The sequence below is a fragment of the Colletotrichum higginsianum genome, chromosome 8 (genome assembly GCF_001672515.1).
Source record: "Colletotrichum higginsianum IMI 349063 chromosome 8, whole genome shotgun sequence".
In the NCBI taxonomy this organism is placed as follows: domain Eukaryota; kingdom Fungi; phylum Ascomycota; class Sordariomycetes; order Glomerellales; family Glomerellaceae; genus Colletotrichum; species Colletotrichum higginsianum.
This window is the reverse complement of record NC_030960.1, coordinates 1,883,562-1,910,775: the sequence shown is the minus strand read 5'-3', so window position 1 is coordinate 1,910,775 and position 27,214 is coordinate 1,883,562. Positions and strand designations below refer to the sequence as shown.

At 55.9% G+C, this 27,214-nt stretch overlaps 8 protein-coding genes across 8 annotated transcripts; 2 read left to right on the top strand and 6 right to left on the bottom strand.

Annotated features, from left to right (window-relative positions):
- Positions 1–894: 894 nt before the first annotated feature.
- CH63R_11543 (uncharacterized protein) lies at positions 895–1,543 on the bottom strand (the record flags this gene model as incomplete). The annotated part of the gene is made up of 2 exons (XM_018306517.1): positions 895–1,265; positions 1,333–1,543. 2 exons carry the CDS (start codon positions 1,541–1,543, stop codon positions 895–897), a joined length of 582 nt encoding a protein of 193 aa, XP_018153358.1.
- A 3,850-nt stretch (positions 1,544–5,393) lies between these two features.
- CH63R_11542 (Acetyl-CoA hydrolase) lies at positions 5,394–6,974 on the bottom strand (the record flags this gene model as incomplete). Its single annotated transcript, XM_018306516.1, has 1 exon — positions 5,394–6,974. One exon carries the CDS (start codon positions 6,972–6,974, stop codon positions 5,394–5,396), a length of 1,581 nt encoding a protein of 526 aa, XP_018153357.1.
- Positions 6,975–8,030: 1,056 nt separating this feature from the next.
- CH63R_11541 (Dibenzothiophene desulfurization enzyme A) lies at positions 8,031–9,857 on the bottom strand (the record flags this gene model as incomplete). Its single annotated transcript, XM_018306515.1, is given in 6 exon segments — positions 8,031–8,255; positions 8,340–9,113; positions 9,131–9,179; positions 9,321–9,525; positions 9,581–9,721; positions 9,794–9,857. 6 exon segments carry the CDS (start codon positions 9,855–9,857, stop codon positions 8,031–8,033), a joined length of 1,458 nt encoding a protein of 485 aa, XP_018153356.1.
- Positions 9,858–10,913: 1,056 nt separating this feature from the next.
- Positions 10,914–12,663, bottom strand: CH63R_11540 (Major facilitator superfamily transporter; the record flags this gene model as incomplete). The annotated part of the gene is made up of 6 exons (XM_018306514.1): positions 10,914–11,211; positions 11,285–11,505; positions 11,565–11,644; positions 11,704–12,215; positions 12,300–12,528; positions 12,600–12,663. 6 exons carry the CDS (start codon positions 12,661–12,663, stop codon positions 10,914–10,916), a joined length of 1,404 nt encoding a protein of 467 aa, XP_018153355.1.
- Positions 12,664–13,783: 1,120 nt separating this feature from the next.
- CH63R_11539 (4-hydroxyacetophenone monooxygenase) lies at positions 13,784–15,719 on the bottom strand (the record flags this gene model as incomplete). The annotated part of the gene is made up of 2 exons (XM_018306513.1): positions 13,784–15,313; positions 15,387–15,719. 2 exons carry the CDS (start codon positions 15,717–15,719, stop codon positions 13,784–13,786), a joined length of 1,863 nt encoding a protein of 620 aa, XP_018153354.1.
- Positions 15,720–16,984: 1,265 nt separating this feature from the next.
- Positions 16,985–18,583, top strand: CH63R_11538 (Major facilitator superfamily transporter; the record flags this gene model as incomplete). The annotated part of the gene is made up of 3 exons (XM_018306512.1): positions 16,985–17,426; positions 17,488–18,394; positions 18,466–18,583. The coding sequence occupies 3 exons, from the start codon at positions 16,985–16,987 to the stop codon at positions 18,581–18,583; spliced, it is 1,467 nt and encodes a 488-aa protein (XP_018153353.1).
- A 1,219-nt stretch (positions 18,584–19,802) lies between these two features.
- Positions 19,803–21,487, top strand: CH63R_11537 (HK97 family phage prohead protease; the record flags this gene model as incomplete). The annotated part of the gene is made up of 4 exons (XM_018306511.1): positions 19,803–19,931; positions 19,998–20,186; positions 20,252–20,499; positions 20,572–21,487. 4 exons carry the CDS (start codon positions 19,803–19,805, stop codon positions 21,485–21,487), a joined length of 1,482 nt encoding a protein of 493 aa, XP_018153352.1.
- A 415-nt stretch (positions 21,488–21,902) lies between these two features.
- CH63R_11536 (Xyloglucan-specific endo-beta-1,4-glucanase A) lies at positions 21,903–23,088 on the bottom strand (the record flags this gene model as incomplete). The annotated part of the gene is made up of 3 exons (XM_018306510.1): positions 21,903–22,114; positions 22,195–22,382; positions 22,460–23,088. The coding sequence occupies 3 exons, from the start codon at positions 23,086–23,088 to the stop codon at positions 21,903–21,905; spliced, it is 1,029 nt and encodes a 342-aa protein (XP_018153351.1).
- Positions 23,089–27,214: the final 4,126 nt, after the last annotated feature.

Genomic DNA, 27,214 nt, shown 5'->3' with positions numbered 1-27,214 from the left:
CCATAACCCCAATCTCATCAGTACCTAGATGTTCAGGGTCGGTCATTGTTGAGTCAGCTCTAGGTGCCGAAGATGAGCCAGCAGGCTGAGGTCGATCGCCACGAGAAGCTGAAGAAGAGGTAGCAGCTAGGGGTCGGTCAGCGCTGGATCCTGAAGACGGAGCAGCAAGCTGGGTTCGATCATCTCCGGATGTAGAAGCTGTGGTCGGTTGAGGTCGCTTAGTACTGGATGCCGACGGCGCTGAAGGCTGGATCTGCTTAGCCCTGTATGTTAGACACTCTCCTAATTAGGCTGAAGCAGATGTTGGACGTACCTGGGTATTACCCACTGAAGACTCATTGGTGGAGGCTGAAAGGAGTGACTGACGTCGCTTGGAGCTGGATCCTCCTGCTGGAGGTGAGCCAAAAGGCTGACGTCGCTTGGTACTGTTTTTCAAGGCCTTATTGCCATGGGCTGCATTCGGGATCGGGTGCCAGTAGGGCAACTGACTTTGCCTAGCCCTGCTTGCTGCAGAACTTCTAGGCTTGCGTTTATTGGGTTTGTTTGCTGAGAAGCCTCCTGTAGGAACAGGATGAGACGGGGGACGCTGCTCAGTTCTGTTTGCAGAAGAGCTTTCAGTAGGGACAGCGTTGGACGGCTGAGGTTTCTCAGCACTGCTTTCCTTAGACACACCAGTGGTGACTGAGTTAGTCGCAGGTTGCAATCCAGAACTGTCTGGAAGAGCCGAGTTGCCTGGCTGAGTCTGGGCAGATCTGTCTCCTGGAGAGGTCGTCATGGGTGATGGGTTGGTCGGCTGCCGACGCAAAGTATCGATCTTTGCAGAAGCTTTCTGGAAAGCTATTTTGTCGGCTTGACGTTGCTCATGATCTATTCTCGGTAACTTCTTGAAAGGAGTCATAATGTCGTATTGGCGTTGGTCAGAGCTGTTAGGGGCTGCTCCTCCCATTGGAGCTGGACCAGCTGGGCGACGTTGGTCAGAGCTGTTAGGGGCTGCTCCTCCCATTGGAGCTGGACCAGCTGGGCGACGTTGGTCAGAGCTGTTAGGGGCTGCTCCTCCCATTGGAGCTGGACCAGCTGGGCGACGTTGGTCAGAGCTGTTAGGGGCTGCTCCTCCCATTGGAGCTGGACCAGCTGGGCGACGTTGGTCGGAGCTGTTAGGGGCTGCTCCTCCCATTGGAGCTGGACCAGCTGGGCGACGTTGGTCAGAGCTGTTAGGGGCTGCTCCTCCCATTGGAGCTGTATCGGTCGGCTGACGTTGATCAGAGCTGCGTGTTAGAGGAGCGTCTGTGTGGGCCATCTGCGGGCGTTGGTTGACGTTATCTCTTGGAGGACTGTCCGTGAGGTCAATCGGCTTAGAGTTCTCTGAACTGTTCGAGGCTGGACCCTCAGTAGGGGACAAGTTGGCGTCATTATGTTGTCCTTGTCCAGATGTGCTTGGAGTCTGGATAGAGGGAGCCTGGGCAGAAAGTCCAAGCTGCTCGTTCACCATCCGCAGGAAACGGATATCCTTCCGCGAGAGACGGTCCAGGATTAATTTGCTCATCTTGTACGAGTGATCAGGCCCGCCAGGTAAGATTCGCTGGTCTAAGTGACAGCAGAGACGAACTTAGGGCTGTTCCGCGTGCCCGAAAAGGTTGGAAGAGTTGCGTCTGTCAGTGACAAATGGAGGCTTGAGTACCACCAGTGTTCAGGTCTGAGGTGATGGGTAGTAACGGACTCAGGGCTGTTCCGCGTGCCCGAAAAGGTTGGAAGAGTTGCGTCTGTCAGTGACAAATGGAGGCTTGAGTACCACCAGTGTTCAGGTCTGAGGTGATGGGTAGTAACGGACTCAGGGCTGTTCCGCGTGCCCGAGAAGGTTGGAAGAGTTGCGTCTGTCAGTGACAAATGGAGGCTTGAGTACCACCAGTGTTCAGGTCTGAGGTGATGGGTAGTAACGGACTCAGGGCTGTTCCGCGTGCCCAGAAAGGTTTAAAGAGAGAATAGAGGAGTGAAGATGTGACAATTAGGAGCTGAGCTGCTTGTAGCAAGGTGGGAATAGAGAGAATTGGTGTAGGGTGAGGTGCGAAAATTTGAAGAGGAGTGTAGTCTGAAAGGTTGGAGGTTAAGAAGACGAGGTAAAGGAGCCAAGGAGAAAAGTTTCCTCTAGCTGAGGGTAAAAACGGTTAGCTCAGAAAGAAGCCCTCAGCGGCTCGCTCCTTCTTTCTAAACCTTCAATACTTTAGGCAGCTAGCGGATTGTAAGTCAGCTGCAGAGGGTTATCATTGCGGGGCGCGACTTCTTTAATGGGAATTAGATTAATAAGAACAGAAGGAGTGCAAGATAGATTTTAATTTAGCGAAGTTTCTCGGTAGTGAAAACGTTGAACGGGAAGGTAGTCCTTAAACTTCCTTCGACTATTAGCTTACAAGGTTAATAAGTCAACATACCCACATCTGGCCCCCCCCCACATCTGGCCCCCCCAAAAATGAAGCCATCTCCAACATCACCACCATTTTCACTTAATTACTGCCCTCTTCTAGATGCCACTACAATACAGTCTTCAGCTTCACTAGGTAAATCAGACTCGCTGGATTCACCTGCAGTATCCTCTTTTTCACCAGCCTCAACCTGCGCCTTCTGCACGTCTGAGATAGTGGCAAACTTAGTGTTAGGATCCAGCTGGACTGCCTTCCTTTTCCTCACTGCAGTATTGGCCACTTGGGCCTGCAGAAGCTCCAGCTTGTGCTGGGCAGTTGCCAGCTCATATGCCTTTTCACTGAACCCTTTTTTCACCTTCATGAAAAGGAGGCGTTGAGTACTGGCGTCATTATCCAGCTCTGTGAATAGCTTCAGTTGGCCAGCCAGATCCTTCATCTTCCTTGGCGTCGACCACACCACTGCAGATGACGCAGATGCCCATCCCTCAGCTTCCTTGCCTCCAGACTGCCCTTTGCAGGCCTGATCTAATGGCCCTGGTGTTGATGGGAGCAGTAATGAGCTCATAAGAGGCTTCGCCATAGAGACAGGCCATAGTCCAGTCCATTTCCATCCACTCTTGATGTTCTGCATTGTCAGGCCTGCCAGACGAGCCTTCTGATAACAGCCTATAAAGTTCCTCTTGCCTACAATAGTAGAGTCATTCCACTGACTGAGGTATCCAAGCTCCTTCCTATAGGCTGCCTTTACAGGGCTGAAGACTGACTGGTCAAGTGGCTGGAGGACATGGGAGGTGTGTGGTGGCAAGAACAATAGGTGGATGTTATTAATATAGCAGAGCCACATAAATTCCGTCGTTGTGTGACTCCCATGGCCATCAACAACAAGCAGTCTGGCCTCCTCCTTGCCCTCCTTGCCCTGGGAGACAGTCTGAGGGATGAAGACCTTCTGCAGCCATTCAACTGCAGTGTCGTCTGTAGTCCATCCATTCTCTGTTGCAGTGAACTGCCATCCTTTATAAGGGCCAAGGTCTAGAGGAAACCACTGCTGCTGGACTGTCTTGCCCTTATATATGATGAGGGGATCAAGGGCATGGCCCAGGGCAGAGATGCATTCGATGATGGATACCCATGCCCTTGATCCAGGCTGTTTCTTGCGGACAGACTTCGTCTCAGACATGCCTAGCACTAGCCCATTAGATCCTTGGCCCTCAAGGATACCAGTCTCATCCATGTTGTATCTATTGGCTGGTTTAATGCCCTTGATCTCTGGTATGGCGAGGAGTTTGAACCAGTCCCTGATGACCTCAGTAGATGCCCCATTAATACGTCTTGAATCTATAGGGCGACTTCTCTGCACCTTGACTGATGGATTTCTCTTCAAGAAGGCTTGGATCCATCCCTTTCCTATAGGCTCTGTGTCCCCTATAGCATGAAGGATCCTTCCTGCGAATACCCTCACTTGTTGATGAGTTGGGGCAAGGCCAAGGGCATGCTGGATTCGCACCTATTCAGCCAGCTTAGCCTCCTGATCTGGGGATAACCTCTGGAGGTCACAGAAGGCAGCTGTCCTTGCTTGGACACCTTGGAGTCGATGACGAAGTGTTGACCTTGGGATCCCCCATTCAGATGATGCCTTGTGAATAGACTGGCCATTGGCGACGGCATCTAGGGCCTGTTTGACCTCATACTCGGTGTATTTGCCCATAAGGACTATAAAAGGTTATGTAGAAAAAATGAAGTCATTTGGTTAAAAACTGTAAATGTTGTGATGTGGTGAAGTTGGTGAAAATAGGAGGCTGGTGATGGTGATGAGGCATTTTTGGGGGGGCCAGATGTGGGGGGGGGCCAGATGTGGGTATGTTGACTTAGAACTTGCCTGAAGTTATCTACCAGGTAAATCGGAAGGAGATAAGTAATGTCTAGCACATCGACAATTGTCCCATAGAACAAATGTTGCCCCCAGATCCATCAGACCATAACTTTACACGTCACCATTATCTTTAAATCGCATGTAGTTAGGCTTTCACTGCAAAAGTAGCATTCATTAAGGTATTATAAGGAAAGTTTAACAGGTATTTCACCGGTGCATCTCACAGTGCATGTTCTGCAACACCCCTTGCGGTGTAGCCTCTCAGAGGGCCTGAAGATTTTTTCTGCAGACTCTTAATAGAATTTAGTTGGCAGTTTAGCCGTAGCGCCTGAAGTTCAGGTCTTGCAGCATAGCAATCAGGTCCTTAGGATAGCTTAATTTCTCGTTGTGGAATAAGGACCCCTGTCAGACAGCCCTGAACAATACAGGGGCTACAGGGGTTCTGTAGAGCCAGTATTTGTATTTAAGCCGACTGCCGGTGACGATACGCCGTCCGACAGAACGCTTGGCATCGGTCTGCCTGTCCTCATTTAGCTGAATGAAGTCTGCGCATGCTTTACACTGGACTCTGACTGGTCTGAGGTCTACCTACCTGAGCTGCGTAGCCGACCCGCCAGAAAACGATCGCATATTAAGCAATTAGAATCTGATCAGGCTTATTAGACTTGTCTGGCTGGTCGACGCGCTGGATGTTTGGAAACTGGAGTAGCTTAGAGCATCATCAGTAGGCGCGCCAAAAGTTCAGTCTTGGAGTAGTTTGTGCGTATCACTCCTGGATAAAGACCTCGTGAACTAGGGTTTGGATGCTAAACTTTTCACTGGCCTCCATTGAGGTCTGGTTGCTTGGCACCTGGGCACAGTGCAGTTTGTTCTGCTCAACGTGTTTGGCACCGAGCAAGTCCGCGTCGACGTTCGCGGTCTTAGTTCCCGGGGGAACGTGCATATGCCATCATGAAAATCGCGGCCACTCCTCCTAGTTATGTAGGAACACTTGCAGATCATTGCAAAATCCAACTCGGTGTTACAGGAAGGTGTCTATAACTAATGACTAATAAGGGTATTTGTAGTGCTCCTCCTATAATGCCGTCCTGCTCCGCAGGCCGCGCCTAAAAGCTTGTGACCTTTTGCATACTGCCCTCTTCGACCAGGGCCTTGTGCATATCAAAAGAATTGAAAAGCAAATGGGGCTCGTGTCCCATGCCCTTCCGCAGACATTCAAACTCAGCTTTATCTAGGTACCGCTCAAGAATCGGTTGATAAATCGGATGAGCACACTTCTTAATAATTACGCGTGCTCGTTCGCGTGGGCTCAGGCCCCGAACGTCAGCGAGGCCCTGTTCAGTTACGATGATCGAAAGATCGTGCTCCGTCGAATCGACATGGCTGCACATAGGAACGATGCAGCTGACTCCGTGAGGGTCTGTCTTTGAAGGGCGAGTTGAGGGAGTGTGCATGATGCTGTACTTGGCGTTGCGGAGGAAATCGGCGCTACCGCCGAGGCCGTTGAGCATCCGGGAACCCATGACGCACGTGCTGTTGGCGTGTGCGTAAATGTCAACCTCGACAGGGGTGTTCATGCCAATGACACCGAGGCGGCGGATGATCTCGGGGGAGTTGGAAACCTGTTGGTTGCGGAGGAGGAGTTTGTTGTGGTAGCTGTCCCAGTTGTCGTAAAAGCGCTGGAAGCCCTCGGGAGAAAAGCGGATCGAGGTGGCAGTCGCGAAATCGAGGTGGCCTGAGTCGAAGAGGTCAAGGAAAGTGTCCTGAATGACCTCGGTCCAGACTTTGAGGTTCCAGAAGTTGGAGTCCTTGAGACCACCGACGACGGCGTTGGCGATGTTGCCGATGCCGGACTGCAGGGGCAGGAGGTTCTTGGGCAGGCGGCCGTGCTTGACCTCGTGCTCAAAGTACTCAATGAGGTGGCCTGCAATGGCGCGCGACGAAGCATCAGGGGGGGTATTCGGGGCCGTCTGATCTTGGTAATCGGATTCGATGATGCCGACGACCTTTTCCGTGTCGATGGGGATGGAGTTGGAGCCGATGCGGTCCTCGACGCTCGTGATGAGGTAGGGCTTGCGGCGCGGCGGCAGGTCGGTCATGGTGATGTCATGCAGACCGTCGAAGCTGGGCAGCGCCGTGTTGACCTCGATGATGATCTTGTCGGCCATCTGGATGAGCTCGGGGGTGGCGCCGACGGAGGCTCCGGGGACGATGCTGCCGTCGGGCTTGATCTCGGTGGCCTCGACGACGACAACGTCCAAGTTCTTGTTAGGGCGGTCCTTGGTGTAGAAGCCGTAGACGAGGTCGACGGGGAACTGGGACAGATGCCTGTCGTGGAAGTGGATGCGGCCCTCGTTGATGCCCTTGGAGATGGCCTTGCCGACCTGGTGGGGGCTGCGGCGCTCGATCATGTCGAGGCCGGCCCATCGGTTCTCCGTCTCGGCGCCGGAAGAGGCACCGACGAAGAGGCTGTAGCGCAGCTGGCCCTGGAGACTGTTCTGCTCGACGTGGTCGGCGAGGAAAGTAGGCATCTTCTTGGGGTAGCCGACACCGGTGAAACCGGACCAGCCGAGGTAGGTGCCGTTGGGGAAGTGCTGGAGGAGGTCCTGGGGGCGGGTGAGCTTCTTGAGCATCGATGGGCGATGAACGCGAGACCGCAAGGCGGCCGAGGCGACGGGGGACGCCATGATTGTAGGAGAGAACGAGTCAGATTCGGCGGCGAGAGGTTCAGACGGGAAGATGGAGCGGAGAGGTTCACACGAAGGTCGAGCCTGGCCAGACAACTGGTCAAAGAAGAAGAGGAGAACAAGGTGAGGCCGGAGCAGAAAGTGGGCGCCGATCAGCTTTTATGGTTCGAGCAACTGTTGATTCTCAGGAGGGCGAGAGAAAAGAAGATCAGGTCACTTCACCTGTTCCTTGGAGCCCCTCGGTGGGGAATGACGCAGTAATTTGCAGGGGAGCTCTGTGATAGCTGCGAGCTTTCTGAGAGGTGCGGCCGTCGCTTGGGGTGTTATGTCAGCAAGCGAGGCAGGGTGATTGGTCAGGGGAGTGGGTTGAGGCTCGGTAACCGTCGGTAACGCCGCATGAAGCGCCGCACGGCCGCTAGAGCGGGAACTTAGTAACGTTGAGACCCCCTTGTTCCACCTACGGCTACAGCGCGGAAACAATGCTGGGCGTCCGGCTCTTGAGAGCGTCTCTCGGTGTGAGCCGACGCTGAGCCATTGTCCAATTCGGCACCGCGAATTCCGCCACTTGCAAGCAACTCTGGGGTTGAGGTTCAGTCAGATGGATTTTCCACGATTGATGTAGAAAATTCTTCTTCACTGATCGTGAATGAGTTGCCGGAGAGCAAACCCATCTTTGAACTTCAAAATAGCCCCCACTCTCCACGGCCAGCTATCCGAAATCAACGATGCAGAAGTAAAGTGGACCATCTTCAAACTTCCGTAGATGCGAGCCATTCCTTCGGCTCAGCTCGGCCGGACGAATCTCGGCTTTACATGGCGGTGCTCCGGACCCACTAATGGCCCGGCCGATCTCCGTTCCGCCAGGGGCCTGGAACGAGGAAGGAACGCCCACCACCATGGTCCAGCCCACTAACCTTCACCACATTCGGTACCTAGGTAGGAACACACATCGCAAAAGGAATCTTTGGAATAGCTTCAAAACTGTCCGGATTATTTTCCTATTTCACCCACTCTAGCCTCCCTCCCATCTACCCCCTTCGTCTTATTCTTCCTCATTTATTCCGGAATCTTGGCCTCCTCTGCCGGAACACCCGCTTTCCACCGGTACGACGCCGCCACGTGCTCGTCCAACGGCCCCGTCTGTCCCTTCTTGCGGTAGAAGTTCTCCCTGTATGTGCCGCCGGGCACGGCGTAGTCGTCCCAGAACAGCCCGCGGCGGCGCAGCTCCGGAAGCAGCAGGTCGATGATGTCCTTGAACGATTGCGGGAAGAGGGCGTACGCCTGTGTATCCGAGGATCATTAGCAATCGTTCGCTTTCAATGACGCCTCTCATCTCCGTCTCGTCCCAAAAAGGTCATCACTCACAAAGTTGAAGCCGTCGACGTCGGCCTCCTCGATCCACGCCTCAAGCCCGTCGGCCACCTGCGCCGCCGTACCGACGAAGATGGGTCCGTTGCCGCCGATGCTGACGTGCTCGGCGATCGTGTGCTTCGTCCACTTGGCCGTGCCCGGCGAGAATCGCGCGTATCCCTCGACAGTTGACTTGACCGCGTTGCTCTCCACCTGCCTCAGCTCCTCGTCGTCACCGTACTTGCTCAGGTCGATGCCCGTCCACCCGCCAAACAGCGCCAGCGCACCCTCGTGCGACGCGTACTGCCGGTAGTCCGCCAGCTTCGCCTGCGCCTCCTCCTCCGTCGCGCCCAGGATCGGCGTCACGAGCGCGAGCACCTTGATGTCGTTGCCGTCGCGCCCGTACTCCGCGCGCGCGAGCTGACGGATCTCGGCGATGTTCTTGGCACACACGGCGGGCGCGTGTGCCGACACGAAGATGGCCTCGGCGTGCTGCGCCGCGAACTGCTTTCCCGCCTTGGATGTGCCGGCCTGCAGGAGCAGCGGCGTGCGCTGCGGGCTGGGTTGCACGATGTGCGGGCCAGGGACGGTGAAGAAGCGCCCGTTGTGGTCGATCTTGCGCACCAGCTCGGGCTGGGTGTAGACGCCCGACTTGCGGTCGAGCTTGACGGCATCGTCGCGCCACGAGGACTCGAAGAGCTTGTACATAACCTTGATGTACTCCTCGGCCTGTGCGTATCTATCGTCGTGCTTTGTGGTTGTCAGCGACCAGGCGTTATCGTCGAATGGCTGTTTGAGGGACTCACCTGGGGCTGCTGGGCGAGGCCCATGTTCTTCGCCGCCGAATCGAGGTAGCTGGTTACGATCTGTCCGTGTCAGTATGCAATGCAATGCCATTCTGTCAATCGGCGTTTTCCAGTCACTAACATTCCATCCTAGCCTGTCGTTGTTGTCAGTCTGAGAGCGCCGCGGGCAGATGATGGCAAATGCACTCACCGGCCACCACTGAGGTGGTCTACTGTGGACAGCCGTCTAGCCAAGTGATACGGCTGCTCGTACGTCGTGGAGACGGTCACGCCGAAGCCGATGCTCTTCGTCACGGCTGCCATAGCGGCGATGGGTGCCAGCGGCTCGTTGACGGGCCATTGAGCACCAGAGATCTTTGCAGGGTCGAGAGACTGCGAGTACACGTCGTAACCACCTTCAACCGTGTTAGCGACACCTCGAGCGCGGCGGCCACGGGGACAGTAGCTTACCGAGAACGTCGGCGATGAAGATGCCGTGGAACTTTGCCTCCTCGAGCAGCTTCGCGAGCTCGACCCAGTGAGTGATCTCGTTGAAGCGCCACGACTGGTCGTCGGGGTGCCTCCAGAGTCCAGGGGACTGGTGCCCGCTGCCTACATCGCGATTGTCAGCTTCAGTCCATCTTCTGCCTCACGGACTAGAGAGGACACGGGCGGACTCCTTACACATCTCCACAAAGGCATTGAGCACGAGACTCTTCTTTGGCTTGCTTCCTGTCGTGTCGGTCATGGTTGCTTGGATGTATCTGGTCTGATGCCTTTACGGTCTGGATGGCGGTACTCTGCGTTCGTCTCAAAAGATTACGGGAGAATGCAAGGGCCAGATCACAGCGGTAAGTTCAGAGGAAAAGAGAGAAACTGTCCGCGGGGTAGCAATAGGGCTTTGGAGGGGTCGCGTCCAGCCTGACGTGACGTGACGCACCTTGGAGACATCCCGGACTCTGTCGCCAGTTACCCCAAAATGCCCCTCCCGATGTTCGGGGTGGGTCCGGTGCCGTGGAACCGGGGCGATGATGCCACCGGACGGCTCGGTGGCGCAAGACGCAAGACGCACGACGAGCATGGCGGACCCCGCGCCAATGCCGCCTTCTGATGCAACCAGGTCTGCCATCCGACCAGGGTAGCTCCTGTACGAGCTATGCCACCCGCGGATGAGATCTTCAGGACCCTGTCTTATCTACAGCTAATGGCACTTTAGGCTGCAAAGGCGGTTAAGCTGCAAGACGCACAGCTACCTTGATAGAAACACCGAGTGACCGAGTGAGAGAAGAGAGTAGAGCTCCAACGGTCTCCGCTGGCAACCGCGTGTCGTGGAGCTCAGAGTTTCGACGCGAGACCATCACGTCATGTTAGCTTCGATGACCTGGCCCAACCGGAGACTTGCTGTTCGTCTGGCGACGAATTGGCGGATGAGCATTAACCATTATCGACATGCAGATAGTGCTATTCTATGAGGGGCAAGTGGAAGCGCCTCCTTGGGTGCGATGCTGAGCGGTCCCACTCGTCCATTGACATTCACGTTTAGGCATGGTCAGTATCTGCAGTCACCTTGCCCGAGGATCACCTCATAGGCATATCTTCATGGCCAGATTAACACTTGAAGAACGCATTTGGTTAAGGTTCAGACGAACAAAATTAGTCCCATGAAACAGGGAAACATCCATCTCTATCTAGACTCTACGGTAGTGACAACCACATCTCGGCGATCGGCACCAGGCCAAGTGACCAACGCACCCCATCTACCAAGTCCCGACATCTCGGTACCGGAGCTGACTCGAACTCACGCCTAGTGCTGCTTGGTATCCGACTCGCCGTCCTCACTCGACACAACGGCGCCGACCTCGCGGACCTCCTCCTCGTGCGCTTTCAGTCCGGAGCCGAAGTGCCGCAGGACGAGCCACGCAGGCCCGATGGCGACGGCCCACAGCGCAAAATTGAAGTAGATGGCGCCCACCTCGCCAAAGATTGTGAGGGAAGTGAGGCCGTAGCTGACGGCCTGCCACGCCGACTCGACGCCGCGGAGGAGTGCTGCATAACGGATGACCTCCTCCTCGCCCTTGGCCAGATTCGTGACGATGAAGTACCTTTTATCTGTGTTAGCGCGATGCCCCTTTCTACATCCCTGGTGGAACCGGACTTGGGGGGGCTAAGACATACAGGAAGAGATAGTTCAGCTGGAAGCCGATAGTGAGGAAGATGTAGACGGCAAAGGCGGAGCCGAAGCCCGGGCTGACCCAGTCGTGCGTCGGGCGCGTCTGGCGGAAGCGCGTGGCGAGGATGGTGGCCCAGAGCCACCAGGCGCCCTGGGTGACGACGAGGGTCCAGAAGGTTGACCGAGTGCGCATCTTGAGCGAGACTTTGGCGCGGTCGAGCCAGTGCTGTGTATAAGTCAGTATCAGGATGGTCACATTTTTGACTTTGTCGGGCGGCGACTTACACCGAGGAGGTTGCCGGAGATCACGGCCACGATGCCGGACAGGAACGAGCCGAGAGCTCTAGACCGGACGGAGAACCAAGCTAGATCCCGTTTCATCAGCACTGTGTTCATCGAAGCACCAGGATTCGGCAGCACGTACTGGCAAGGTAGGTGAAGAAGACGGCCTCGGCGAAGACAGCCTGGCCGATCCACAGGATAATGAGCAGGAACTTGGGCGTGAACAGGTTTCTCGTCGTCGCCTTGATCTCGAACCACGGGTTCTCGAGGATGGCCAGGCTGACCTTCTGCCCGTCCTGCCGCTCGACCTTGTCCGGCTTGTTGAGGAACAGGCCGACAAAGGGCCCCGCGGCCTGGATGGCGATGAAGATGATGAAGACGGTGTACGAGACCTTGCCGGCCTGGTCGTTGTCGGCGTTGAGGCCGAGGTTGATGGCGCCGCCGAGGATCTGGCCGCAGAGGCGGTAGGTCAGCCAGTAGCCGAGCGCCTTGCCGCGGTTCCAGGGCTCCGGGTAGGCGATGGCGATGGCGGCCTCGGCCATCCAGAAGACGCCGGCCGAGATGCCGCAGAGGGCGGCGCCGAGGAGCATGAGCCACTCGATGCCGTAGCGGTTATTGGTGTAGAGGCCGGCGGCGAAGGGGGCGTAACCGATGCTGTTTTCGCGAGTCGGTGGTCAGTCCACGTTCTTCCGGGTTTTGTCTGCTTGGTCATTCTGTGCGTCCGGAGGGAAAACTCACGTTCCGAAGATCAAGGCGCCCTTGATGCCGATGTAGTGGACGATGACGGAGGAGAAGTAGCACGAGACGACCATGAGGCAGAAGGTCAAGGCGTTGGCGGCGTTGACGACCTTGGGCGAGGCGGCGCCGCCTGCGCCGAGCGAGTTCATGGCTCCCCAGATGCCCGGCGCCGCGAGATTGCACAGGCCGAGAATGGTCATGTTGTAAAAGGTCGAGCGGTGCCATCGCACTACGATTTCGGTGTCAGTTCAGTTTCCCTGGGGTGACTGCCAACATGTTATCGAACGCGGGAGAACCAACCTGGGTGACGCTCCGACTTTGGGGGGATAACTTCGCCCGCGGAGGCGTCGACGTACTCTGCCATGCTGGCGTATTCTATTCGAGTTCCGTCGATGAGAAGAGTGGAAAGTCACGATGTTGAAGAGACTGGCCAAGACCTGAACTGCCGGATCGCTCGTCGCACCTGGAAGGGGCAAGCGAACGGGAATCCTTCGTCTTATGGATCGAACAAGACAGACTCGGGCGTGCAGGGATGGATGTCATATGTCAAGGGTTTGTCGTGCAGCCCATCTCTCATATCTTCTGCGGCCCCAAAGTCGTACTGCAGCAACATCAACGACACACACACACACACACACACACACACACATGTGCCGGGACCGTGACTTACAGGGTCCAGACAAACTTTTTTTCCCTCTTCTTCCAAGTCTCTACCCAACTATCCCGGTTCCATCTTCGAGCTACTCCAATTATCCAATAGCTCAGCGTTTGAAACTAAAAATGGCTAGGTTCTCTTGTGGGAATCTTCCGGCGACTGGGGGGGTGATGGTGGGAATGGTTGGACGGGGCGGTTCTGCTCGGCGTTGCGAAATCAACCGGGTTCAGCACGCCATTCCGCTGCCGGTGCGCTGGTCTGTGTATGTATTGGAGGCACCACCATGGCCGTAAATTCCCCAAAGATGTTACGGCGACCCCAGATACCACGCGATACCACGCGAGAACCGAGACAACGGCAAAGGTGTCTGGGCTCTTGGTCTTGGGACTCTGTAGCCGGCCCATGTCAACCGACCAAGCACGTGGGACAGTCCCCTGTGGATTGAAATCAGTGAGTCTAACGGTTACATTAGGTTATTTGCGTTGGGGATTCGGCATGTCACCATCGATGGCGATGACCTGGCGTCGATGATCGGGTCAATGGGGCTGATGGGCTACCGTGATGCCGGTAAGCCGGTAAATCGGTTGTGGCGAGATCAGGCCGGTGTTCATGGGCCGAGATAACACGATGGGCCTGTCAATATGGCGGGAGGTTTTTTGCAGTGAGACAAACCGTGTGAGCGCTTCCTGGAGAGAAGCCTAATTCAGTTGTCGACGATGAGGCCACTGAAGGTTGTGACACCTCACAACTAACGCGAAGTCTTATGAACGTTGTCTCATTCCATTTCTCATCATGATCTATAGTCGTCTCGGCGCTCGACGTACAAGATCTATGGAACGCTCCACCAGCTCTCATGCACGTCCTTCACATCCGCACCGCCGGCCTTCAGATACGGCGTGACGTCGGCCTCGGGATCCAGCTCCTGCTTCGTGCACCCCTTGCCAAAGTACCACAGGAACGGGTTCCCCGAGTCCCCGACGTACTCGTACTCAAAGTCCTCCCACCGCGGCTCCCGCTGCACGATGGTCGCCAGCGTCGCCGAGCCGGGCCACAGGCCGTGGATCCGCGACCCGGCCCTGCCGCTGTTGTACCACGAGCTGCAGTTCTCCGCCAGCACCGTCGTCGCGAAGAAGGCGTCCGAGTACTCGGTGAAGTCGTCCGCCGCCTTGCGGGTGGGCTGGATGGTGCGGATGCCCTCGCGCGCCGCCTTGCGCAGGATCCGCGCGAAGTAGGTGATTTGGTTCTCGACATTGTGCGGCACTGTGCCGGAGCGCCCGCTGCCGTTGGGCCCGTGGACGAAGAGCAGGTTCGGGAACCCGGGCGTCGCGGAGCCGAAGTAGGTGTACGGTCCGTCCGGCCGCCAGACCTCGGCGAGGTTCCGGCCGTTCGCGGTGATGGGGAACGGCGGCGCCATGTCGACGTTGGCGCCCGTCGCGCAGAAGATGGCGTCGACCTCGCGGTGCCGGCCGTCCTCCGTCTCGATGCCCGTCGCCGTGATGCGCCGGATCCGCGTCTGAATGTAGTCCGTCTTGTCGGACGTGATGGCCTCGAGGTACCCGGGCCCGGGCGTCAGGCGGCGGCAGTGCGGTGAGAAGTCCGGGATGAGCGCGTCGATGAGATCGGGCTTCTTGGTGAGGCGGTCGTTCATGAACTTGCGGAACTTGTCGCGCGCCTCGTCGTTCTCGGCCGACCCCTTGAGCCAGCCCGTGAAGTGCCGGAAGTACTTGGCCTCGTTCTCCTTGCGGTACCGGAGGTACGCCTCCGGGTCCTTGCGGAACGTCTCGCGCAGGTCTTCGGGGATGGGGATCGGCTCGATGGATGTCTCGTCGCCGGCGAAGGACGCCGTGATCCACGTCTTGTTGCGCGCGTAGTGGTCCAGGTGCGAGACGACCTTGTGCAGGTTCGACGTCAGCTGGATGCCGCTGGCGCCGTTGCCGATGACGGCCACCTTCTTGTCGCGCGGGTCGAAGCTGGGGTCCCAGTTCGAGGCGTGTCGGAGGGTGCCCTTGAAGTCCTTGATGCCCGGGTAGTCCGGCAGCTTCCAGGCGTTGAATCGGCCGATGGCCGTGAGCACGAAGTCGGCCTCCTCGACCCAGATAGCGTCCGTCTTGAGGTCGCGGATGGTGATCTTCCAGACGGAGCGCGAGTCGTCCCAGTCTAGGCCTTCAACGCGCTGCGAGAGCTGGAGATACTTGTAGACGTCGTACTTGCGCGCCAGACCCTGCCAGTAGTTGCGGATCTCGGCGCCCTGGGCGAACTCCTCCGTCCACTGCGTGTTCGGGTCGAAGGTAGACTGGTAGACGTGGGCCGGTACGTCGCAGCGGACGCCAGGGTAGATATTTTCGAACCAAGTACCGCCCTGGAGTCTCGGTGTTAGTCGTTTATCGTTGTCTTGGTGCAGCTACTTGGAAGGTTCAGGTCCTGGGACATACCACATCGGCGTTCTTCTCATACACCGACAGCTTGATACCGGGCACTTTTGCCGGGAGGAGAATTCCAGCGAGGACTCCAGAGAGCCCCGCGCCGACGACAGCCACCCTCAGTTCTCTGGGTTCGTCGATGTATCGTTCAACGAGCTTTATGGGGAAGTCATCGTAGATGGACTTTGGCGGTGTGAGGAGGGAGTCGACGGTTCGGTCGATGAGTGTCTGCTGATCCAGTCCGCCTTTCGAGGGCGTCTCGGTTGCAACGCCGCCCGTTCCATCCGTCTTGCTTGGAACTTCTGTCCTTGCTGATTGTGTTGCCGTCTCAATGTGATCGCCCATGATGTCGTGTTTTTTGTTCTTTTTCTTACGATATAGATATGATTCAGACTAGGTCTCAGACCGATGAATTCGAGATTGCCTCAACTACACGACTCGAGAGCTAGATACGATGGGAAACCTCCATTTTGTCCAACGATCCCTCTACCCCTCGGCGGACCGGACATCGGAATCACGTCAGAGACGTGCTGGAACGCGTTACACACACAAGGAGGGGGGGGAACTGCCTGAGCTTTCGAGGATGGTTCAACCCAGGAGCACCCCGTCCTGCCACCGTCGTCCTATCAGAGAAGAGACATTGTTATCTAGAGCAACAGCTTTGACACGACAGACATAGCTTTCTTCCCCCACCCCACCATGCTTCTTCCCCTTGGACCCCGCCAACGAGTGTGAAGTGCGGGCAATTCTCCGCCGCGGCTGTTTAATTAACTCGTTGCTGGAGGTTGGCAGGGGAGGGAGGGACGGGATATGGGGAGCACGCCATCTCTCCACTTTCTTGGGGAATATCCCCGGCCTCCTCAGACCGGAGCTCCAACACCCACCCTCATTGCGTACTTTGCACACACATACAGGTACACTAACACCTTGTTGCCGCGAGAGACTCCGACTTGCCAGTTCCGCCCTTTGGAGGCAATGGCCAAGGGACAAAGACGCGTCTCCAATTCTGCATGTCGACCGAGGGGGGGTGGCATGGATGATGCCGGCCGGCGTTGTGGAGAGGGCATGGCCGGGGTTCGACTGGTCCATCGACATAAAAGAGGCGCCTCACCTTTTCCCTCTTCACATCGGATTACCCGTCACATCAATGGGCCCTGGAATGGTGCAATGGCCTACACGCAGACGCCCTTCTGCAGTATTGCTGCGTTGATGCAACGTCTTATCGCGCTCTGCCGCTCCTAGGTCGGGCTGGGCGCGGTATAGTCATTAGCTCTCCGACCGGTTCGTCTTGGTGAAGACGCCAGCGCCAAGTTTCGGTTGTCGAGTTGGCGCGGGAGATTCATGACTGGTCCCGTCCCCTTGTTTCGAGGCTTGAAGAATCGATGGATGCGTAGGCGGCTTTGGACATGGGATGTGAAGAGATTTTCCATTCTTAAGAGGCTGAGCCGGCGGGACTCATAAGTCGTACTAAAGCTTGAAGAATCCTTTCGACTCCGCGTCGTCCTCGTTCGTGATCGTTGTTGTTGTGCATAGTGCGGCAGGCCCCTCCTCAGTTCCTCATCGTGCCCAGTCAGACCGAACACAGCCTATACGACAACAACGCCTTCGCCATGGTTGTCCAAGCCCGCAGGCGGTGGTGGCAGATCCAGTGGTTTGCTGACACCGATACGCCGGAGGAGAAAAAGCTCATCAACAAGCTTGATCTCCTCATCGTCCCCTACGCCGTGCTCAGCTACTGGGTCAAGTACATCGACCAGGCCAACCTCAACAACGCCTACGTCGCGGGCCTCAAAGAGGACCTGGGCTTCAAGGGCAATGAGCTGGTCCAGCTGCAGACCTTCTACGTCATCGGTGCCGTCACGGGCCAGCTGCCCATGATGTTCGTCCTCACCTACGTCCCGATCCACTGGCTCATCCCCTTCCTCGACATTGCTTGGGGCATCTTCACGCTGCTCCAGTTCCGCGTCACCGGGTTTGCCGAGCTTGCCGCGTACCGATTCCTTGTCGGCTGGTTCGAGGCCGCCTTCTTCCCGGTCATGCACTATCTCTTTGGTGGGTTGAAAGGATGCTGGAGCCTGGGATATCCGTCCCGCTTGACTAACATCGCGCGTAGGATCCTGGTATCGCGGCGACGAGATCGCTCGACGCGGCGGCATCTTTTACGTCGGGCTTTCTCTGGGCACTCTCACAGCAGGTCTTATCCAGGCTGGGGCTTCAGCCCGGCTCGAGGGTGTTAACGGCCTTGCCGGTTGGAGATGGATGTACATCATCTGCTCCCTCATCACCATCCCCGTCGGCATTCTGGGATACTTCGTCATCCCGGGCACCCCTGAGCAGCCTAACCGGCTGGTTCTCAAGAGGGAGGATATCGAGCTGAGCGTCGAGAGGCTCAAGCGCGCTGGTCACTCGTCGCATGGCAAGTTCAAGTTTGGTGCCCTAAAGAAGGTGTTCCTGTCACCTCAATTCTGGGGCATCATCCTCGTTGATGTCTTATTCTGGAACGCCGGCCTCCACACGTCATCCGGAAGCTTTCTGCTATGGATCAAGAGTCTCGGCCGGTACTCTGCGGCACGCGTCAACGAGCTCGGCACGATTGCGCCCGCCCTGGGCATCTTCTACACGTTGTTCATCTGCTTCGCCTCGGATCTCGTTCTCGGCCCGGCCTGGGCCATCACGCTGTCGCACGCGTGGAACATCATCGGGCTGGTCATCCTTGTCGTCTGGAACGTTCCCGAGCCGGCCAAATGGTTCGCCTTCTCGACCATCTACTCATCGTACGCCATGTCGAGCGTCTTCCACGGATGGGTCAACACCCAGCTGCGATCGTCGCCGGCCGAGCGGTCCTTCACTCTGGTCCTGATCAATGCCATCTCCCAGTCTTCCACGGCCTGGACCCCTCTCTTGGTGTTCCCAACAGTCGAAGGTCCGCGGTATCCCAAGGGTTTTGCGTTCACTCTCGGTTCTTCGATCCTGTTGATCGTCGCGACGCACATCTTGCGGATGTACATCAAGAAGAGAGAGTAAGTAGCCATATTCCCCGAAGGCTCGACAGTTTTCTTTTGGCGCACGCCAATGACTGACCACAACATAGCCCGCAAGTCGAGAACTCGACCGGATTCCCCGAGAGTGACCCGGAAGATCACGCCACTGTAGGAGACGTGAAGGGGACGCCTGTGGCGGTGGGCGCCAGGGATGACCGGAGCGACTGAACATGGATGCGTTCAGGTTCATGGGATCCCACGTTGAATGGTTGGTGGTAAACGATTGAAGGAGTTGTTTCAGTACCCCGAAGTCACTGAGGAAGCAAGGTGCTACTCCTATAGAGAGGAGCAGGCCAAGAGTGATGTTATAGAGGCGAATCTTTCAAACTCGACAACAAGCGGTTGTTGAAGATGCGTCCTCGTTGCCTATGAAACAAGCCTTCACGGTAACGACAGCAACAATGACTCTAGAAGGCTGGAACCACTGCAGTCTAATTTCTCCAAGAAACTCACGCTATTATCAAAGATCGTTCCGCAATAACACCAGTTTTCATGGCGCCTCATTCAGCTCCGCTTATGTTGTCAACTGCCTCATGAATCAACTTCATCAGATCAACTCCTTTGACATGTAATAAAAGGTACACCGGACTCAAACTAATGCCCTTGAACTTGGCTTCCCATGCTCGTTTACAGTATCTTCGGGTTCCGCCGGGTAGACTACATTCATCGGTAGTAGTCAACTGGTCTCGACTTGGGATCAGTCAACAGCACAGCAAAGGACACCGTGTGAGTTCAACCACTCCACCATCGACGGGGACACAGGAAAATGTCCGGGCCATCTTGATACAAAAATGGATAACAATGGCGTCGTAGTATCTGAAGTGGTCGCGACATGTCCGAATATCTGTAAGCAAACCTACGACCCGCTACGGAAATGCGCCTCATCCTGGCCCACTGGACCACCATGTATGGGTTCATTGAGACAAGCGTCGGGTCGACAACCAATGGCCAGACGTCGTCATGCCCAAGACAAGTCCAACGGTCGCTTCTGAAGGTCGAGAATAGCCGACGGTTTATCGGTATCCGAAACGTAATTCTCTCTTTTAGTTTTTGTCTTCACAGTCGGGGGGAGTGGGCAGGGCATGGCACCATCGACACCCGCGATCACGCCAGCGGTTCCGCCCTGCATCCGAGACGTTGGATTGGGGTCGACGTGCAGATGCCATCCCGCGCCAGTCCCACGCGGCGGGCGACAACGGCGATGACGACATGGAGACCGGCCCAGCTTCCTGCGTCGCGTCTTTGCGCCAAGCTGAACGCCTTCAGAGAGAGAGAGTGTGTGTGTGTGTGTGTGTCGTGGGCCGTTATAATGGCGGAGGACCCGCGTGGTTGGGATCAGGCTTTTGGTAGAAGCTCGAGGAACGACTCCAAAAAAGAACGTTGAAAGATGACTTCAGTACCGATTCGCAACTCTCCAAATGGCGAGAATGGCGTCAAGCCGGAGGGGAAGAAGCAGATCCTGCTGAACGCCTTTGACATGTCCACCGTCGGACACTTGTCTCCCGGACAATGGAAGGTTGGTGACCTCACTGAGAAGATGAGTTGAAGACAACGGCTTGCTAACTAGATTCATGTCCGATAGAACCCGGCCGATAAGTCGGCGACTAAGCGCGACCTCAACTACTGGATCGACCTGGCGAAGTTGTTGGAGAGGGGCGGCATCAACGCCCTGTTCCTGGCCGATACATACGGTGGTTACGACACATACGAGGGCAGTCTCGACAACTGCATTCGTCGAGCTGCGCAATGGCCGATGACGGATCCCACAATCGTATGTCAAGCTGCTTTCCTTTCTTCGCATTCCATGGGGCGGAAGCACAGCTGACCAGCATCCAGCCCATCAGCGCCATGGCCGCGGTCACAAAGAACCTCTCGTTTGCCATCACGGCATCCACCTCCTTCGAGCCGCCGTTTTTGCTCGCAAAGCGCTTCTCGACGCTAGATCACTTCACCAGAGGCCGCATTGGCTGGAACATCGTAACGTCTTGGAAGAAGGCGGCCTTCAAGGCCATTGGGTTGGATAGTCCGATCCCCCACGACGAGCGATATGCACAGGCGGACGAGTATCTGAGAGTGCTCTACAAGTGAGTCTGACCGCGGGATTCTCGTGTGTGTAAGCCCCAATTCTTTGACCGAATCCTGATCGATCCCACCAGGCTTTGGGAGGGCTCATGGGCCGACGACGCCATCACCCCCGACCCCGAGAACGACAGCTACGCGGACCCGGACAAGATCCGGACGATCCACCACCACGGGAAGTTCTTCGATCTCGACACCCGCCACATCGTCGACCCCTCACCCCAGAGGACGCCCTTCCTCTTCCAAGCCGGCACGTCGGCCGCCGGGTCCGAGTTCGCCGCGACGCACGCCGAGGGCATCTTCGTCTCGTCCCACTCGCCGCAGCTCCTGCGGCCCAAGATCCGACAGATCCGGGACAAGGCGGCGGCCCTCGGCCGTGACCCGCAGTCTCTCAAGTTCTTCGCCACGTTCACCCCGATCGTCGGCCGCACCGACGAGGAGGCCCGGGCCAAGCACGAGGAGCTGAAGAAGTACGCCTCCGTCATCGGCGGGCTCGTCCTCGTCAGCGGCTGGACGGGCATCGACCTGTCCAAGATCCCCGTCGACCAGGAGGTCACCGCCGCCGACTCGCTCGAGGCGCACAAGGTGCGCAGCATCCTCGACTCCTTCACCACGACGAGCGAGCACGTGCCCAAGTGGACGCCCCGCGTCATCGCCGAGCGAGCCGCCATCGGGGGCCTCGGGCCCGTATCTGTCGGGAGCCCCGAGACGGTGGCCGACGATCTGGAGTACTGGATCCGGGAGGGCGACCTGGACGGTTTCAACCTGGGCTACGTGACCACTCCCGGCACCTTTGAGGACGTCGTAGAGCTCCTCATCCCCGAGCTTCGACGTCGCGGCATCTACCCAGAGGCCCCCGCGGAGGATGTGCAGTTGACGGCGAGAGAAAAGGTCTATGGCGAAGGTCAGAGGGGGTTGAGGGCCGATCACCCAGGCTCTACATACAAGTATGATGTCTACAAGGAGGACGCCAAAGGGGAAGAAGGGGCGTAGGTCAGACATTGAGGTACAAAAACATGGTATATTTGAATCAGTCTAATGGTCTCATCGCCGAGTGCATGTCTTCGATTCGAGTCTCTCTATTGATCTATGCAAACCTCAACGTGAAGCAACAAAACATCGGGTATGAGATTGCAAGTCGAAAGGTAGGCTTTTCTCACATAGTGGGACCACAGTGGCTTTTGGGATATCGAGAGCAAGATATGTTCAGTTATAACCCCGAGGACTGCAGTTGCTCTCTCATGGCTGTAGCGGTTTTTGGATGGCAGATAATGGATTCACCTCGGTGAAGCGTTTGTATGTACACACGTCTGACTAAAATATTTACATATTCAAGAGGAAACCCGTCCTCATATTGGTCAAGCTAGCAGCCGAGTAGCCGCTAACATAAACCCAGCACTGCAGCTTTTTAGGCGACGGAGATGGTGTAGGCGGAGGTCTTGAAGACGGCGTTGTTGCCGGAGAAGGGCTCGGTGCCGGCTTGGAGGCTGGTGACAACGTTGGTCTTGGCGACGCCCTGCTTGGAGGTGAGGTAGTTGAAGAAGCCCATCAGGTCGCCGTTGAAGCTCTTGATGTCCTTGGGGGCGACGAAGGAGTAGACGGTGGTGTCTCCGTTGGGGCCTAGCGAAGATGGAACGTCAGACAAGCGTGTTCTCTCTTACGACTTGGACAGAAACTGGGAAGTGATGAAAGTGACTTACCGCTGTAGAGGGACCACTTGGTGCCGGCGATGGTCGGGGTGTCGATGGTCTTGCCGGTGCTGGAGATGGGGCCGGCGCCGCCGAGGGCGCTGAGCCAGATCATGATCTCGTACTTGTTGTTGGCACCAACGGAGGGGGCGAGCCAGAGGTCGTAGGCGACATCAGCAACGATGTTGGAGCCGGAGTAGCTAAGCAAAAGGGTGTCAAAAGGGCAAGGTTCAACGGCTTCACATGTGTGGCCGAGGAGGGGGCGGTAAAAGCTTACCTCCAGGTCCACTTGGAGGGGATGGACTTGATAGCGGAGAGCTTCTTGTTGATCTTCTCGAGGGCTACGTTGGAGTAGGACTTGACCTGGCCCTGGCCGCCGGTCCAGGTCCACGAGGTCGACCAGGCGACGGAGCCGGACTTGAGGGACTCGAAGGTGGTGCACTGGCTGCCGGAGGAGGCCTGGGCGGCGCCCCAGTTGTTGTGGTAGACGGTGAGGCCGCCGGTGGTGAGGGAGCCCCAGTTGTCGCACATCTTGGTGGCGCGCTTGTCGACGACGACGGGCGTCGGCGTGGCCACGGCCGTGACGGCCAGGATGGCCGAGACGAGGTAGGAGGAGAACTGCATGGTGAAATGAGGTTTTGACTGGGTTAAAGAGTGACTAGAATGACCGGATGCGGTCAAGGGAAGAATGAGAGAGTGAGAAAAAGAGAACGTGGTATTGGAACGAACAGGAAGGGAGGAGGATGCCAAGCGGACGTTCCCGAGGCGGGTGGGCGGCGGTTGATATACCTTACGGATTCCATTACATGATTCTACGTCAACGATGGAGAGAGAGAGATTTCTCTCTTCTAGAAGGACGAACCACGGGACTCCTCCAATTACGGCGTAGAGTGCCCAATGGAACATTAGTAGGGCTGGATCCCCCGGTGCCGTGGCATCGTCGCATCGCCGACCGGGATGCCGGAGCTAAGCTTCGGACTCAAAGCTTGTTGCGGGCTTAGCGGGAGTCCACCAGGGGCTTCGTCTGCGGTGGGAATCTGGGGCTCGTTTCAACTTGACAAGCTTCTCGGCTCTCTAGAAGGGAATGCCGCCACGCGGTTGTCGACATAACTCCACCAACCAGATGGGGCTGGACCATGAAGTGAGCAGATTTAATCTGCCCATTGCGTCGTTGTCCAGAGCAAAATAGATTGTGTGGCAAGGAGCACCGATCGAGAACGGCTGGATGAGGAGGTTGAGAACCACCTCCCCCCCCTTTATCCCTGGTGCAATATCCCCCAAAGGAGAAGGCCGGCGAAGATTGGAAATGAGCTTTGACTCGTGTCCAGCCGGTTTTAGATGCCACCGACAAATAGCCTCTCCCAATTATTATCATTAGGAGAAAGTCAGTATTCCTAAGAAGTCTGTTCGGCCGTCATTAACGAATAGTCTGATCGGTCTCGGGCCATCCCGCGGCTCCCGACCTCGCGAGCTTTGAACTGACGCCGGCCATTGACGGTTGTATCCGGCATCCGGGCTTGTTCGCAGTCGCGTCCGAGGCCGAGCAAGGAATACATACGCTCTTCAACTGGCACAGGATCGGCTGGGATGGCCGGTCTCCTTGCCCGCATGAGCATGAAACCCCACCGCAGTAATATGTAAAGCTGCTCCCCCGCGTGCAAGATAGGGATGAACGCCTGCGGTGTCACTTCGAGTCGGATTTGGCGGCAGCAGCAGCAGCAGCAGCTATTCCGTTTGAGTCAATGTTTCTAGTGTTCTCCCTCTTCTGGGCGGGCACAGTGAGGTGATTCATGAGCGTCGCCCGCTCGAGTGCACAACTGCCACAACTCCGCTTTACGAGGAGATCTAGGTCCCATCCCTGCCGGTCGGTCATGTCCACCCAACATTCACTAAAACGAGAATCGGAAGTGGTAACCGGCGATGCTTCAAAGTCCCACCCGCGTTATCCGTCCAAAAAGAGGACCAAATGGCGTCTCGTTTCATTGATTTATTGACCGACGCCAAGAATCTGGCCCGGCCCAGCAGAGACTGAACCGTTGAGCCGGTTCCTCTCCCCCCCCAGATCCCCGGGCTCTGGATCACCCGCCAAGGGTTGCAGTAATTCTGGACGAGAGCGCGTCCACAAACGGCAATGGTGCCCAGCTGCCGACATGAGCCCATCCATCCACAGGGTCCGCAGCCAAATCGGGCGAAACCGAGCTCTGGGCCCTTCTCCTCTCTGTATCTGGTCTTTCTTACGCCATCCCACGTTGTCTTCCGAAATTGCCGCTCGCTTCGGTTCAGAGTCCGCTGCTGTCTCGTTTTCGTTAAAGTCAGTACGAGGCCATCATCACTCGCTGGAGGAACACCAGCCGCCTCGGTGCTCCATGTTCAGTGGGTTGGAACAGGGTCAATGAAACGGGTTTTTAGCGCAGGGGCAAGCAGTGGGCAGCGCTAAAGTGCCGGGTTTGCCGAGGTGGACTGCTGGACACATGGCCGATGAGGAAGTCAACTTCGGCTACATGATGGGTGGAATAATTACACTCCCATCTATTTAAAGGCAGAGGTTGCTGCGTAGACGGTGAGCGAACCATGGAAGAGAAGCAGTGTTTCTGTAGTTGTGGCCTTACCTACAGTATAAAACCTTCCGCTGCGCCATTGAATCCCTGCGAATTCCCGTCCGCGTTTGTGCAACTGGCTAGTAATGCATTATCAGCTGGCGTTAGCCACCGCCAGCATGTTTTACAATGCAACTGAAGCCTGCACAGCAGCATGCATTGGCGGATTCTATCTTGCTGCCTGCAGAATTACGGTTATAGGAATTTGTCTCTTGAGGAACATGACGTATCTGCCTACCGAAGTTGACTGTGCCGTGGATCAATCTTATAAATAAGGCTACGGGAGACATACTACTTTGGTCGCATGTCCGGCCAAGAGCAGTGGGCTACCTTCCGAAGCAAGCCCCATCATTTGTGTACAGACTCTACAGCTGTCATTGAAAACGGTCTCCTCTTACCAATAGGATACTGCTGTCTTCCTGCGTGGACGTGAGCTTTACTGCTATATGGACCCAACTCCAATCTCGAGATAAATCAGCTTGATGTTTTTTCGAGCTTAGAACGCTGTGAACGGCTAGATGGTCTCCGCAGGGGATCGTGCGCTTAATTGGGTCTCTTTTTAATGATTCAGAGACAAAACTGATGAATCGGCTTTGATATCAGCAGTGAGGATCTTGAGATGAAGAAGACGATTCAAGATAAACCAAGAAGCGTTAAGCCTAGCTGAGGTGAGTGTAGCAGTTGCACTAAATTCGGTGGGATGCGTGTCGTTCTAACGATGATTCAGGATGCTGTATTTTACAAGTTCCAACATGAAGGGCACCGGTTATTTGAAGTGCGATGAGTGACTCGGGAGCAGAAGACAAGAACTATCAAGATGGTGAAGGGTTAAGACCGGCGACGGCAGGATAAGTGTACGTAGCACCAGGCGAAATATCCTGACAAGACATTCAACTCCATTTAAAACGCGGCTCAACCATAGGAGTGTACCCGTCTCGTATTACACGAGTCGGCAGACATATCAGGGACAATGTCGTTATCCGTCAGTCCCAATAAGTCACACTGACTGGCCAATCTAATTAGGTAGCTCTGACGGAGCAAATCACTAGAAGAGCCACGGATCGTGTCAGATACAATTGATAAGAGAATCAAACGGATTGTGGGCCCTAACATTGAATTGCAAGGCCAGATCAAAGAGAAGAGGGCAAACGAGCTTCAAGTAATTACGTCTCCGTTTTGTTTTGCAGCCCGGCATACTCAAGTGTCACTTCAGACCACTTCAAAAGAAAAATCAACTCGATTAACCTTGCCCACCTTTTCTATATTCTTTACGTCATTCCTCAGCTTCCAAGTCAACATACAGTTCTCGTTGCTCTTGTTCTTTACTGCTCTGGCCATTGTGTCCGTATTTCTAACTACCTTTAGTTGATGGTATCCTGATGATGAATGTCTATTGTTGTCGCCAAGCTGCACAGTAGTGCAGTCTGCGTCACTGACCGAAGCACCTCGCCCGTGAGAAACACTGCTCGGGATGCTAGCTAACCCAGGAGTGGAAACCATTTTTCTCAACGCTGCATCACTGCATTTCGCCTGGATTCCAGTCTTTGGATGTGCCATGAGCTACCTGGTTGTACCCTGTCTTTCCTTTGTGAATTGCTGTTCTACCGCCACAAGCTGTGCCTTGTGGGACCTTGCGAGAAACCAGCCCTTGCATTAGGCATGATACCACCACCCATGTCGAATACGTATCCCACGACCCGGGGCATATCCCTTATTGCTGAATCCGAGTAGAGCTGCCCTAGGCAAATAGAAGCCCTTAACCCCTTGTTTCCCATCAGAGATAGTCATATAGTGCGTCCATCCGTGCTTCTGGTTCCGATCCCGGGGTTCCGGAATCCGGCGATCAAAGTTGAAGAAGCAGGCCCCGGGTGTCTGGTAAAGGAACTTTCGTAGACCAGCCAGATGGGTTGTCGCCCGCTGAGGCCAGTAAAATCCATTATACCCCAAGCAGTGATTTGGGTTCGTGGGATACGAATTCCTAGTTGCCAATAGTAACTTGAAAGTCGGATCACATGCCCCTTTTCCCATTTGCACGACTTAGCTGGATAGCGCTAAAGCGCCGTCTGGGCCGCCAAGCCGGGATCACCGCCGTGGACTGGCGGCCGATAATGGTGCCAACTTTGTCTCGACTTCTCCCGAACTGTGGAGCACCGACCCGTGTCTTTCGACTCAAGTCCGTGTATAAGTAGGCTGTGTAGACTCGCGACGCCATGACAGAACGACCGACGATGTCGCTGAGGAACGATGAGAACGTAAAACAGGTGTCGGTTGCATGCACACTTCCTCCTCGCTAAGACCTGCAGTGCGACCCCGGAGCGAAGTCCACTTGAGCCCATTCCCCTGGCGAAATATTCAACAACACCGGCTGTGTGTTCTAGTGGATTATGATTTCTCGTTCACAAGTATGTGCACTTGATCCCGAGAAGGTCGCAGGT